This window comes from Antechinus flavipes, chromosome 3 (assembly GCF_016432865.1).
Source record: "Antechinus flavipes isolate AdamAnt ecotype Samford, QLD, Australia chromosome 3, AdamAnt_v2, whole genome shotgun sequence".
Classification (NCBI taxonomy): Eukaryota; Metazoa; Chordata; class Mammalia; order Dasyuromorphia; family Dasyuridae; genus Antechinus; species Antechinus flavipes.
Window position 1 is genome coordinate 444,118,652 of NC_067400.1, and position 15,856 is coordinate 444,134,507.

Below are 15,856 nucleotides of genomic sequence, written 5' to 3' on the forward strand. Positions count from 1 at the left end.
CATGTCAAATGAAGATAGGTAAAAGGAACTGAATAAGCACATTCAGCTCAGAGAGGAGATAATTCGGGGTAACTCAATAGATATCTTCAAGTACCCGAAGGTCTCTTTTGTGGGGAAGGGATTGAACTTGTTCTCTTTGGTCTCAGAGGGCAAAACCTGGAATTTTGAAAGTTGTAAGAAAACAAAGTTAGGCTTGAGGTAAGAAAGGAAAACCTCCCACAGTCTGATAATTTGAGCTCTACAAAAGTAGAGCAGGATGTTTTGAGAGGCAGAGCCTGCATGGCCACTTTCTAGAGATACTTAATGAGGATTACTTTTGTGTATGGGACCAAAGAGCTTTCGGATTGCCTTTTAGTTCTCCAATTCTCCAATTCTATGTTTTGAATCCTAGTCCAATGTTGTTGGTTGTTTGTTTGTTTGTTTGTTTGTTTTTTTCATTTATACCATAATGCCAATACTTTTTTTTTGTTTTGTTTTTCTTTTTAATTTTTATTTGGGGGAATACAGAAAAAGGTATCTGATGGCAGGATTTAAGCCAATATATCAATGCTCTATTGGTGGAGCTATAACCTAGTTTAGACATTTGAAAAATAATTTGGAACTTTGCTTCAAACTCAAAAACAAACAAGCAAACAAATAAAAGAAAGGGAAAACACTACTATCCTTTTACCCCAAAGATATCAAAGAAAGAAGAAAAGGATTTTAGAGACAGACAGACAGACAGACATATAAATACATAGATTAGAGATGGTTTGGATAGGTTGATGAGTATGCTAATGAATAGGTATTTAGATACATGTATATATATATGAAATATGTACATATATAGTCATACATGTCTTGCATTCCCTCTGTACAGATTATTTCATATGTGTATATAACATCCAGTGCTTTCAAGCTAGTTTTTTTTTTCCTTTGTTATCGTTTAATCATTCCTAATGCTGAGATTTCTTTTTGATAAGAGAGGAATAGATGGTGTGTTGTGTGCATGCACATATGTTTTCCACATGAAAGTGGAATCTGCTTTAGCCTTCAAAAGTCTAAAATGTAAATGTTAAAAAAACTTGAAAAATAGTCATGAAAAGCTGCCAAGATCAGTAACTTGTGAGCTGAGGAATAATTCTTGATGTTTTATGATTCTTGATGAATGGAACATTTGTGTCTCAGCCTCAAATGAAGCACAAGGAAACAACAGAAACAAAAAAACTAATTTCCTGCCTATTTTTCCTCAGGTAAGGAAAAAAGAAGCTTTCTAGCTTTCAGTCTGATCCTTAACAGCCTGAAGCAAATGACTTTATTTGGAAGCTTTAACAAACCTATAACAAATAGGCAATTTAATATGGAAGGAAATAGAAGGAAAAACTGTGAAGTAGGGATAAAAAAACAAAGAGGCAGCGGGAGATAGTGAATAGGGCCCTCACAGTCAGATCCTGGGCTCGAATTCTGGCCTCTATACCAACTAGCTTTGGGAATATGGGTAAATCAAAATGTCTCAGAGTTCTCCGAGATGGGAAGGAAATAAGCATTTATTTAGATTCTGCATAATCCAGGTACTGTGCTGTTTTAAAAACACTATCTCATTTGATCATTTTTACCAATCAGCCTTGCAAGGTAAGTAGTGTTATTATTTCTATCAAATAGTTGAGGAAAGTAAGGCAAATAGAGATTAAGTGATTTAATCAGGATCACAGAACCAGTAAGAATCTAAGTCCAAGATTGTAAAATCTAGCACTCAATCCACTGAACCACCTAGCTGCCTAAGTGTCTAAGATACTATGTTATATAGGAGTTGCTCATATGTATCAATAGAAAGAGTTTCCGTACAAGATTTGGATGTTATAGATCCAAAACAAAAACAAACAAAAACAAAGCAGACAGAACTACCAAACTAGTAACTAAGACACTAAGAACTGTTTGTGTCTCTAACATGTAACAAAGGAATAATACCAAATTACAAGCAGGAAATTATAACAAAATAGTACTTGTATATTAATTGCAATTCTTTTGGAAGACTGAAAAAATGAAATGAGAAACATACCAGGAATTGCATTGCATTTTAGCAAGTATAGAGGAATCAGATGAAAATAAAAGGTAAATTAGGAAGTTTACATCATACACCAAGGTTTTTGGCAAATACTAATCTCAATGGAGCTCATAGAGAGCTCAATGGAGCAACCTTCTATCCATTAACCCTATCTAGGGTTTTCTAAGCAAAAATACTGGAGTGGTTTGCCATTTCCTTCTCTAGATCATTTTACAGATAAGAAAACAGGCAAACAGGATTAAGTGACTTGCCTAGAATCACACAGCTAGTAAGTGCTTGAGGCTGGTTTTGAACTCACGTCTTTGTGACTTGAGGTCCAGTGTTCTGTCTGCTAGATGATATCTCTGAGAGATAAAGCATGTCATCATTACTGAGTTTCAAAATCACAAGCTATAAGCAAGTTCAATACAATCCATTTAGCTTTATGGAAATTTAAAATCGACTCCTCTCTCTCCCCCCAGCATGTAAGAAAAGATACAGAATGGAATTTTCTGTAACTTTCTTAGACTTGTGGTTAAGGTGATTCATGAAAGGCATGAATCATAAATGTGTTTTTGATATTAGAGCCTTCCCCCTCAATACTTTAAGCCATATTCTTACAGAAATGTCTTTTGTTTCTTTGGGTATTTGTGAAACTCCATTAAAGTAGTACTCTGATCTATTTTATAGCATGAAGATGCTCTTTAGTTTTTTACACACAATTTGGGAGGTCCTCCTGAGCGGGATAGGATTTAAATTTGGCCCAATGATGCAATAACTATATGCCTTCTCTTTGAAGTCTAATTTAGCTAATCCTGGTTAGTTCCATCATCAGATTCACCACTGGATAATACTTTTTTCAACCACAACAAATCCTGAAGACCATTTACTAAGTGATTAAGGGGACAGAATAAGCATTAATGGTGAAAGTACTCAAAGCTACAAAATCATAGATCACCAAAGCCTGGTACTTTTTTTTTTTTTAGCTTATATTAGCTGACAATGACTTTATAAAAGGCATTACAATGTAATTGACAAAACACTAGACTAGGAATTAAAAGCTCTAGGTTTAAATTCCAGTGCTGACAATTACCATCTTGATCATTTTGGATTAAACACATTCTCTTTGAATTTCAGTTTCCCTGTTTGTAAAATGGGGATGATATTTTTGTTACCTAAGTTATAGGTTTGTTGTGAAGCATGTGTTCTTTAAACCTTAAGGCATTATGCAAACATGCGTTTATTGTTATTTCTGTGTTCCATTGATTATAATGAAATAAAAATTATAGATAATGCAAAGGCCAGTGGTGAGGTTTATGGTGATGTGAGTAGGATTATGCATATAGAGTTGGAAGGGAAATTAGATATCATTGCCTCAAACTTTTTTATTTTATTTTATTTGAGATATATACATATGTACATATGTATCAGATATACATTTTATATGTATATATACATATGTAGGTTTTTGTATACAGATATTATATACCACACATGTATATATAGAGATATATATGTATATCTGGAGATGAATTTGGACCCAAATCCAATACTATATCAGTCGGTAAAAACTTATACAGAATACATGTTTAACTTTTATTGGATTACTTGCTTTCAAAGGGAGGGAAAAAAATTTGGAACACAAAATTTTGCAAGGGTGAATGTTGAAAACTATCCTCACATGCATTTTGACAATAAAAAGCTATTATTAAAAATTATAAAGACATGCAAAATAATGCAACTGAGTTGCATCTGAAAGGAAAAGCTGGAATGCAAAGGGCAGAATTGCATGGTTGGGGGGAGGGCATCCAGTGCTACCAGGCATAGAATACATGGAGTATTGTGAGTCATTTGTAATAATTTATTCTTCTTTTAATAGAAGATTAAAATACTAGAATTGGAAGGAATTTTAAAGGGTTATCTTGCTTTTTAGCTGTTTTATTTCTGGGGACTTGTTGTTTTCTTTTGAACTTTTTGAGTGATCAGCTGTTTTCATCCTACATATAGAGCAGAAGTATTGTTTTGTGGCCAGCTGATTTTGATTATTTGAAAAGCCATCAATTTAGTATTAATTTTAGCTTCTTGTCCACACAACCATATAGCAATGAATAATATAAAATTTATATGCTGGTGTAGCACTAAGCAGTACTGAATAATGCTGCACCACATAAAAAAGTGAATCTGCCCAGTTCTCATCTTATCTCTTTTTTTTTTCAGACTTCACTTTGCATTATGTTGCTTACTTTCCCTAACCAGTAATGATTTACTTACAAATCTATGAGTGTTCTATTACACTCTCAAATCTTAACATCTAAACTAAATTCATTCTCTTTCCCCTAAAATTACTCTTCCTGCAGACTTCACTAATTCTCTCAGGGTTCTTACCTTTGCCCCATCTCCTATATTTGTAATTGTAATGTTATCTTTAATGCTAATTTATCCTCTCTTCTTTCACTCCCATATCCAATCTTTCACCAAATCCCATTAATTCTGTTTCTGCAATGTCTCTTAAATCTGTTCCCTTCATTTTGATTCCCATTGCCACCATTTCTTGGGGTCCCCACCATTTACCCTATTTCCCATACTTGAAACATTGGCGTTATCTTTAATCTTCCAGTCTTTCTTCCTCCTTCACCTTTTTATTTTCTTGCCTTGGTGCTTTTGCTTACACCATTCCCTATGCCTAAAATGTTTCCTCTTTCTCTTATTTGTTTGCTGAATTTCTACCCTTTCTAGATTGTTTCATTCTTTGTAACAACTTTACCACTCAGACTACTGGTAGAAACTATTTTGGAAAACAAGTTAGACATCATACTAGGCACCACAAATAAAAAGACACAAAGGCAGTAACTATGGTTTAAATGAAATGTAACGTGTTAGACACATAGCTGGTCCTTCGAAATTATTTGTTGAATTGACTGGCCTCAAAGTTGCTCCACTAACTCCTTCCATACTCTCAAAGGGGAGCAAAGATCCATCAGTTTCACACTTTATTATCATATAGCTGTGACCTTACTTGTTTTGTTCTTCTTTAGAGGTGGTTCTTAGAAATGAGTATATCAACAGAAATCTCTGATTCTTCAAAGTTGGCAGAAGAATCTATAGCATAATTAAAATAATTTAAGAGATTTTACATCACTGTTCTTATTTTTTAAGTTAATATTCTTTGAGTTATTTTTCTAGAGAAGGTTGCATGCCATAATTTGAGAAGTTGGAAGACAGTTTGGGAAATTAGCCAAATCTCAGTATCAATAGCAGGTTGGATGTTCTAGGCTTTTGACTAATTGATTTTGGGAGCAGCCCACTTTCCTTTGAACTGCAGACATTAGCCTTTATTGATGCATGCTCTCCAAAAAGAGGCAGCAGCATCCCTTTCAACTTACTGCTGTATGATTGTTTTAAAATCCATAATATAGCCATATCTATTTGATTGAAACAGGTTTTCTGAATGCCTCATATTCTGATTAAAGCACGCCATATGTTTGAAGGAAGACTATGAACTCATAGGACATTCTTAAATATACTTAAGAATCCTTTTATTTTTCTTACCTTTCCATCTTAAATGGACTATATACAAGTATTCCTAACTTTATGCAATAGGTGTGTTCTTGAAAAGTTTGCTAAAACAAACCACCATTTTTAAAATGTGAACTACGCCCTTTAACCATATCTGTTTTGTGGATCAGATTTTTAAAATATGTGTGTGTGGGGGGGTATATACACACATATATTTGCTTTAAAACATTTGGTGAACAAGTTTAATTTGGTGAACATAATCTAAATATAGATTCTTTTTTTTCATTTTTTAATTATAGCTTTTTATTTACAAGATATATGCATGGGTAATTTTTCAGCATTTACAATTGCAAAACCTTTTGTTCCAACTTTTCCCCTCCTTCCCCTCATCTCCTCCCCCAGATGGCAGATTGACTAACACATGTTAAACATGTTAAAGTATAAATTAAATACAATATATGTATAAATAAACATAGATTCTTTAAATAACATTTAAAAAAATGTCAATCAGTAAATCAATAAATATTGTTATATGTCCAAGACTTTGTCCTGGGTCCTTTTCTCTATATATACCATTTCATTTGTTAATGTTATTAACTCCCATTGTTTCAATTACCATCTTTATACAAATGACTCACTTCTAAATGTCCATCCCTAACCATTCTCCTTAGATTATCCTTGACTCCTTACTTTCTCACACCCCATATACAATCAATTTGCCATGTCTTGTTTCTACTGTAACATTTCTTGGTGCAGGTCCTTATTACCTTCACTTAGCTTACTGATTGGTTTCCTTGTCAAAAGTCATTTTCCCCTTCAATCTATACTCCTCTCAATTGTCAAATTGATTTCTTTGAGAGACAAATCTGACCAGATCAACCCCTATTCAGTCAACCCCAGGGTCTCCCTGTTGTCTCCAAAATAAGATATAAAATCCTTTATTTGGATGTTAAAGCCTTTCATATTCTGGCCCCCTTCCACCTTTCCAGTCTTTTTACACCTCACTTTCTCCACATATTCTGTGTTCCAATGACACTGGTCTCCTCACTGATCCTCCTACACAAAACTCCATCTTCCAACTCAGTCTGTCCCCCCACCTGCAATGCTCACCACTCTAGTCTTTACCTTTTCTCATTACTGGCTTCCTTCACTTCCCAGCTAAAATGTCATCTATTACAAGAAGTCTATCTATGTCCCACTTATTCTTAGTGCTATCTATCTGAGACCACCCATCCTAATCCCATATATATCTTGTTTGTACAGAATGGTTTTCATGTTGTCTCTCTAAAACTTAGCACAGGGTCTGGAATGTAGTACCCCTTGAGTAAAAGTAGCTGACTGACTAAAATGTACCAGATATTGCTCAAGATGTGAAGAAAAGTGAAATTGTCTGTCCTTGAACAACTTACTATCTAAATGGGGGAGAGATTTTACTACATGATGTACATGAATTGGCAAGCATTCCTATTATCATCTGAATTTGCTTTGACATAGGACATGTTTTCTATGCTTATATTTCACAAGTCTCCAGGATCCCTGATTTTGTCAATTGATGCACCTCCTGCATTCGTTATATTCTATAAAAAAAAAATAATAATCACCATCCAATAGACTACTTTCTAGTGATAAATCTCTCTGAATTTAGCTAGGTGTGGATCAGTAAACAAACATTTATTACATGCTTACTCTGCCCTAGGAATAGGTAAGAAGCCTCAGAGGTCAGCTAATTCAGCCATTTCATTTTATAGATGCGAAACTGAGACCCTGAGAGACTGGGATTTTCCTAGTATAAGATAATGGCAAAGTTAGGCAATAATTAGATTTGAAGTCTTCTGACTCTGAATCTAGTGCTGCCAGAACTTGTCATCTGCTAGCATAAGTTTTAAGAATCTAGGGTCCCTGGGGCAGATAGTTGATGCAGTGGATAGAGCACTAGGCCTGAAGTCAGGAGAACCTGAATTCAAATCTGGCCTCAGAGACTTAATACTTTCTAGCTGTGTGACCCTGGGCAAGTCACTTAACCCCAATTGCCTCAGCAAAAAATAAAATAAAATAAAATAAAATCTAGGGTCCTCTTTCACTTTAATGAGGCATCAGAAAAATAATAATACCATAATATAAATAATACAAATGATCAAAAATAGTGTAGCATAAGTGGATAGTGCACTGGACACAATTATAATCAGGAAGATCCAGGTTCAAATCCTGTTTCAGATATTACTGTGTGACCCTAGGCAAATCATTTAAACTCTGTTTTCTCTTCTGTAAAATCAGGGAGTTGGACTTCATAACCTCTAGGATTCATTTCAGCTCTATGTGATTCAGTGATCAATTAATACACTACATCTCTAACATGGAATTAAGGTGTCAGATTCTGTCTAAGTAAATTAAAATATTTGGTGATACTCATGAAAAGGAATAGCTAGGTGGTGAGTAAATAGAGTGCTGCACCTGGAAACAGGAGGACCTGAATTTCAATTCAATCTCAAACACTTACTAGCTGTGTGACCTTATACAAATTATTTAACTCTGTTTGTCTCAGTTTCCTCATCTGTAAAATGAGCTGAAGAAAGAACATCATTCCATTATCTTTGCCCCCCCCCCAAAAAAAAAAAACAAAAACGCTAAAGGAAAAAAAATAAAAAACTAACAACCACAATTGGGGTCATGAAGAGTCGGTCATAACAGAAATGACTCAACAGCAATTCATGAGAAAAGTTTTATGGTAGTAGGTTTTAACTTTACCCAGAGGAAGAGTGAAAGCTGTCACCTGGCTTGCCATTACTTAAGCATCATTCCTGCCTTTTTTTTTTTTTTTTAAGACAGCAATCCCAAGGGAGCTGGATTGTTTCTTGAGGGAAATGATCTTTTTCTGCCTGTGAAGAGTATGAACACTGGGCATTTCCTACCATTGATATTTAGTGGAAAATTTCAAAGCTACTCAAAGAATTTCAATTTAGTGAATATATATGTTTATGTCTAAAATACTACACCTGCATTTATATGCACATGTATTATATCTACATATTTCATAACTTTCTATAAGTTTCAGCTTTGCCATTCTTTAAAATGAGATAGTCATAAAAAACATTTTAGGAATAAGAAAGCTAGACTTTCAGATATCTCCTCCTCTCCCCACAAACACACTTGACTGTCTGGTATATCATCTCTTCTTATTTTGCAACCACCTAAGTAGCAGCAGTTGCTTCTAGGCTTGCTAATTCAGCTCACTTAGGGTGTGATTTCACTCCTGCTCAGTGAAGTTGACCCCTTTCTGAGTATGACTCCGCATATTCTTGCTCCCAGTTCCAAACACGTTTGTCTGCTTTGCAATTGCCTTGTCAAAACTGGGCGCAGGTTGAGTGACAAATTTTGTATGGAATAAAATGTTGAAATATAAACTAGCAAAGCCACAGAATGAATACATGCTAACCAGCTTTGTTCTGTTGTGAACTTTTGAGTAATATGTGATCATTAACCTAAGTCCTTCCCTTAGAATTTACCTCATAATAAGCTGATCTCTTTTCCCAGAGTAATTATTTCACATATACATACATATGAAAGAACGGGGGTGAGGTGCAAATTCCACAGATAAATGCTTGCTCAATGTAAAGACATCAGAAAATAAAGAAATGTTGAGATTCAAAATTGCATAATTTTCCCTTGCAGTATATTTCCTAGCATTTAGTCTAGTCAAAATATTTTCCCTTGCAACATTGCTACCTTTTAAAGTTTCCCAGATGCCTTGCTAAAGTCTACATTCTAAATTTATATCCACAATAAAATACATATTCTCTGCACTGGTTTTTATGCAAATGAAAAGAACATACCCTTGGATTCTCTTATGAATCTGAAAATTTAATATTCTTCTCATTGTCTTGTTTTGCTGAATGTTTTTCTTTGCAGGGTTCAGCGGATTCCTATACAAGTAGACCATCTGATTCAGATGTATCGTTGGAAGAGGATAGAGAAGCAATTCGTCAAGAAAGAGAACAACAAGCAGCTATTCAACTTGAAAGGGCAAAGGTGAATTTTTTTCTCTTTTATTCAGACATGAGCTTGTGCTTAGTGAGGATCTGGCTATGAATGCCTTGTCCAAACCTTCCAAGTTTCTTATGGTCAACATCTTGTTGGCATTTAAATGAAGTCTTTGATTATAGGCCTCTAGGATTACCCTTCCCCTCCCCCCAGCAAAGAGATGAATAACATCCTTGGTAATAATTCTTCTTGAAGTAGCAACCCTTTTCCCCTTTATACACAACCCTATGTGCTCTCTTTAATTACTTATATTTTTCCTTTTTGTTTGTTTATTTGTTATTATTATTATTATTATTATTTTGCTGAGGCAGTTGGGATTAAGTGATTTGCCCAGGGTACCATAGCTAGGAAGTGTTAAGTGTCTGAGGTCAGATTTGAATTTAGGAACTCCTGACTTCAGGGCTGATGCTCTATCTACTGCACCATCTAGCTGACCCTCCTCTATGTGCTTTCTTTATGGAGTTATCAATCACTTGCAAACTGGTTACCCTCCTCTTTCAGCCAGGATCAAGCTTGTTCTTCCTGGTCTTCAAACACACTGAGAAATGCAAAGCTTTTAGGGATAATTAGAAGCGGATTTCTTCCTTTATTCCTTCACTCTTCATTGGACTAAACATTGTGGCAATAGCTCTGTGATCCTCTTAGTTTCTCTATTTTCTTCTTCGAGTTTTTGATTTTACTTCCTTTTTCCATCTCAGCCCATATATATATGAGAAACATCAGTTTCTCACAGATATAAGTAAAGACCTGAAACTGGTATAGTCATGAATAGGGAGGAGGTGCAGATACAGGAAATATAAGAGTTATAGAATATTGTTAAATGTCAGACCTTTCTGTATCTCAGAGGAAAGAGCTCCTGAGGCTCACTTCTATTTATAGTAGTAGCCAGGAGCTATTTACCTATAGGATTTCTCCTGTCTCCTAACTTTAGAAGTAAAATATCTGATGGAAAGGGCTTTGGGGGAGAATTAGGTAAATGTGGTAAGCACATCTATTTCATCAGCCAAAGAAATGTGAAGTTGTAGGTGTTTAACACCTACCTGAGGGAGGAGATAGTGAGTGCATGCAATTCTTGTATGACAGCTGATATCCAGCAGCATTGTTTCCTGGCAATCATAGGTGCTAGCATAATACCTTAGGTCCTTTGAGGACTACTTTCTGTTTGTGATATGGCTTTTGAAAGTTTCTTTCAACATCTGATTTGTTTTAATTATGGCTGCCCAAATAAATGAAGGAGGTTGCACAAAATGGCTTATTTATATGAGGGAATTCTGGAGTAATGATCTTGGAATAGCCAAGCTTTATAATTGGTCTTCTGAAATTAAAGTGGTCTTTGCATTGATCAGAGCTTCTTGGTCTTTCAGAGCTTGTATTTCTTTTTTGGGACAGAACCTGTCAATAACTTTATACAGATTCAAGGATCCTCGGGGAATTCTTTAGACTTTCACATCCCTTGCTCTGATTCCTCAGCGTTTTTGAGATTTATTTCATATTTCCTTTTTCATTTTCATTGTAAACTCCCCAGATTCCCTGACTTTCCAGAATGAATGAGAATACAAACTGCTTTGGGGATTTCTCTCTGGGTGTTGATTTACACACATATCCAGCCAGATCACAGAAGATAATTTAAATTTGAAAAGTTTCAATTTACAGTAATTCTCTCCCTCCCTTTTTTCACATTTCTGTTCCCAGTCAAAACCTGTAGCATTTGCAGTGAAAACGAATGTGAGTTATTGTGGAGCTCTAGATGAAGATGTCCCTGTTCCAAGCACTGCCATCTCCTTTGATGCCAAGGACTTTCTGCACATAAAAGAGGTAAATATAAAACACCTTATTCTCTTTTCTACCCAAAGCCTGAACCTGAAAGTGAGATCTGAAACAGACTAATCTTAGAGGGAAACCTGATTACTTCCAACATGGCAAATTATTATTTTCTGGGATAACTTAAGGCTAAATTAACCTTTATAAAATTTAGCATCATGAAATGATAGAGATCTTATTATTAAAAAGTTTAAGTAAGTTTGCTGTTCTTTCTTAAAAGCATGAGGGAAAACAGATTATCATCTGGTAATTTAGCAGTGTGGTTGAATGGCACTTTACTGGCTGTAGGAATCAAACTCAACCAAATGTCAGTCCACTAGTAAATTAACTTCATGGTGAGCCCTCTCTCCTAAAGAAAGTAAGTTGGCTGAAATTTTATTGTGGACTCTCTGGGGTTTGGAATTTAGAACTCAGCCAATGAGTGTGACAAAGGAAGGTACTAAAGTTGAGAAAGAGAAGAAAATACAGTCATCCCATCCATATTACAACTTTCTCCATCATGGTTTCAATATATCATAGTTTGGCATAAGAAATTAAATGGGATTTTTTTTTAATTTTTTAAAATAACTTTTTATTGATAGAATGCATGCCAGGGTAATTTTTTACAGCATTATCCTTTGCATTCACTTCTGTTCCGATTTTTCCCCTCCCTCCCTCCACCCCTTCCCCTAGATGGCAAGAGTCCTTTACATGTTGAATGGGTTGCAGTATATCCTAGATACAATATATGTGTGCAGAACCGAACAGTTTTCTTGTTGCACAGGGAGAATTGAATTCAGAAGGTATAAATAACCCAGGAAGAAAAACAAAAATGCAAGCAGTTTATATTCATTTAAATGGGAATATTTTTACAAAAGCATAGATGAAACATAAAGACTGGCAGATGATAAAGAACCTATGAACAAATATTTAACTCAAATTTTATTTTAAAAAGGTATTGTATGCTTTTAAGGAAGTAAATTCTATGACAATTTTTAAAAACTAATTATGATTAAAAATGACATCCAGGTTGTGAAAAAATAGGAGGTATTTGACCCAAAATGTAGATATGATATTTTGTTCAAAAAAAAAAAAAAAGGTATTGTAAACACCCCAGTAAAGATAATGAAAAATTCAGACTTTTTCTCTGATACAAAGGGAGGGACAAAAAAATTTTACAAAGATTTTCCAGATGGCAGGAGCATTGCACTTCTAGCCCTAACAATGTAAAAAGGATAACTGTTGTCTGAGAAACAGAGAATGAAATAAAACTGGGTAATAAAAATATTTTTTTATAATCGTAAGGCTTACTATAAAAGTTTGGAGAAAGGAGGTCAAGGAGACAAAATGCATGCAGAATTGTTTCTGGGAAGGAGAAACGTAAGATAAAACAATATTGGCAAGTATGCCACAGTAAAACAAAATTTAAATGTATTGACCTGCTTTCATTTATCAAAGTCAAAAGATGTTTTTTCCCTCATTTATCTTTTTTTAAATATGAAAGTTTTCATGTCATGACCTAAACTGAAAACATTTATGGATCCCAATATTTTCCCATCCACTTTGTATGGTTACCTGTCAGTTTACTTTTTGTGAACTATTGGAATTTTCCAACAATTTTATTAATATATCTTAAGAATTCATGTTTTTAAATTATGTATTGTACCAGAGCCAGCTCATATTGGCTGACAAGAGCCGATTGTTAAATTTTCAGTGTGAACATTTACCCTTCAGAAATTGGTAAATCCTACATATCAGGACTTGATTGTTCATTTTGCTGGTTGTCTAGATTTTAGAAACTGATTAAAAATGCAGTTTGAAGTATAATATGTGTTCATTATTCTTTTCTGCAGAAATGGTTGTTAAATATTTACTATTATATTCCAGATCAGAATATTAGTACTATTTGTAATGTATGTGAGAACAGTGTAATGTCATGGATTATAATCCTACCTTAGAGTCAAAAAGACCTGGATTCAAATTCCATGTTTGACACAAACTGGATATGTCGAATTGTTTAATGGTCAAAAAAAACCCTAAGTCATTTCAAGACTGCATGTATGTGTAAAGTTGGAGAAACTGAGGCAAGATAGAGATTAGAGAATTTTTAATAATTTATTTGAAAGGGAGAGATTGTGCTGGGGGCATGCTGTCCTCAAGGTTGATATCCAAATTATCCAGCAGCTAATATGTGCTTCTCCATGAAGTATATATACATACATGGCTCCAAGCTACCAGAGGGTAGAGCAGGGGCAGAGTTAGAGCACTGAGAGTGGGAACGGGCTATCAATCCGGTTCTGACAGGGTGTGGGGAGGCACCCCTCTGATGAGATGGGATCAATAAGAACAATGACAGGATAGGAGGTAGTACCATAAATTCTAACAAACTGGGAGTTAAGGAGGTGTCCAGCTCAGAGCCAAGAGGCCTGGACTCCCCCTTATCTTCAGTTTACACATTGACAATTTATAATCTTAGAGTAAGTAGCCCTGAATGATATCAGTCTTTAAAAATATATATATATTGTAGCTTTTTATTTACAAGATATATGCATGGATAATTTTTCAGCTTTGATCCTTGCAAAACCTTCTATTCCAACTTTTTCCCTTCTTCCCCCCACTCTTTCCCCTAGATGGCAGACTAGGGTATCTGTCCCATACATGTTAAATATGTTAAAGTATATGTTAAACACAATATATACATACATATCCACACAGTTATTTTGCTGCACAAGAAAAACCAGACTTAGAAATAAGAAAAAATAACCTGAGAAGGAAATCAAAAATGCAAGCAGACAAAAATAGAAGGCATGGAAATGCTATGTTGTGGTTCACACTCATTTCTCATGTTCTTTTGTTGGGTGTAGCTGGTTCTCTTCGTTATTGAACAAATGGAACTGATTTGGTTCATCTCATTGTTGAAGAGAGCCATGTCCATCGGAATTGTATATCAATTTTAATGAACTGGAGGGAGGTGTTGCAACTAAGGGGATTGAGGCAGAACAATTAAGGAAACTGAGGCAGAACCAATTAGGCAAATTGAGTCAGGACAATTAGGGAAACTGAGTCAGGACAATAAAAGGGAACTGTGGCACAACATATATAAATGATACCAAATCATCAAAACTGTGACAACAGGATAATGTCTTGTGCTATATAGACAAACGGCTAAGTATCTTCAGATATATCTGCATTTAGACTTAGGAAGTATGATGTAGGGGAAAGAACACTGGGGTCAAAAAGACCTAGATTTCAGACTTAGCTCTGACTCTTAAAAGTATAGTAATTCTCAGCAAGTTACCTAACCTTTCTAAGCTGCTACATCCTCATCTGTAAAATGGGGATAAATAATACCTGCACTGCTTGCCCTGTATAGCTATTTTGAGTGCTTTATAAACCCTTAAATGCTATGTGTTTGCAAGTTGTGGTTGTTGTTATTGTTATCATTTTGCAGCCTGCATGATCATAAGGCATGAAAAGAAAATCCCCCAGTGACTTTCCCAGTTGCTTTCTCAGTTAATTTCATAGAACATACCCATATGGGAGTTGCACTTCTCTTTGGTTAATGACACTTAACCACAGTTGTAGGCTGATTGTTACTGTAAATACAGATATGGATTGTGAAGTAGGCTATAATTGTGTACCTTTACAAACAATGTGTTATTACATTTTTACAACCCTTGAGATAGATCTTTGCAATTAAAGCTATGTCAGTGGTTTAGTAACAATTTCCCAAACCACAAGATTTATACAAGGTTGGTCTTCTCAGATGGCTCTGTATCCTTTTGGTTCTCAACTTCTTCCTGCTCCAGCTCACCCCAAATACTCTGTACTTTTTTCCCCTCTTGAGGGTCCCCCTTTCTTACTTTTTCAATCTTGTCATACTTTGCTTCCCTTTATATTCATAGTGACATTGGTCTTAGTGCTGTTCCTCATTCATGACATCCCATTTCTCAATTGAACATTTTCACTGGCTTTCTAGTGACTAGAAAGTGGTCTCTCTTCATCTCTGTCTCATGGCTTTCCGGACTTCCTTTAAGTCTCACACAAAGTTCCACTTTCTGCAAGAAACCTTTCCTAATTCTCCTTAATCTCATTGCTTTCTCTTTGACACTATCCTCAGTGTATGCTGCATATGTCTTGTTTGCATGTTATATCCCCTCTTATAATTTAGGAGATTCTTGAGAATAGGAACTGTTTGCCTTTCTTTGTTTCTCTATTGCTTAAGCACAGTGCCTGACACATAATAGACTGGTCTCAACAACATAATGACCTCTACTTGCCTTGGGAGATTTCAAACAATTTTAGAATAAAGTTAGTAAATCTAATCAAAAGTATTGATTTTGATCAATTTTTTAATCCCCTGAGTGAAAGTGTTGGGGAGAATCCTCAGCTGTAGAGGGCCAGAACTCTGGAGAAGTATACTTGAAACAAGGTGTTAACTCAGTGGAATTGATGAGATAATGGTTCTCTAGTTCATAC

The 15,856-nt window shown here is 35.1% G+C and overlaps 1 protein-coding gene across 4 annotated transcripts in view; it reads left to right on the forward strand.

Annotated features, from left to right (window-relative positions):
- The window catches only part of CACNB4 (calcium voltage-gated channel auxiliary subunit beta 4), a 339,488-nt gene that overhangs the window by 264,343 nt on the left and 59,289 nt on the right, over nt 1-15,856 (forward strand). For all 4 annotated transcript variants that reach the window (XM_051986404.1, XM_051986401.1, XM_051986402.1 and 1 more), the window contains 2 exons: nt 9,446-9,565; nt 11,270-11,392. In XM_051986404.1, the coding sequence (XP_051842364.1) occupies nt 9,446-9,565; nt 11,270-11,392 (243 nt within the window). The remainder of the gene's footprint in view (nt 1-9,445; nt 9,566-11,269; nt 11,393-15,856) is intronic.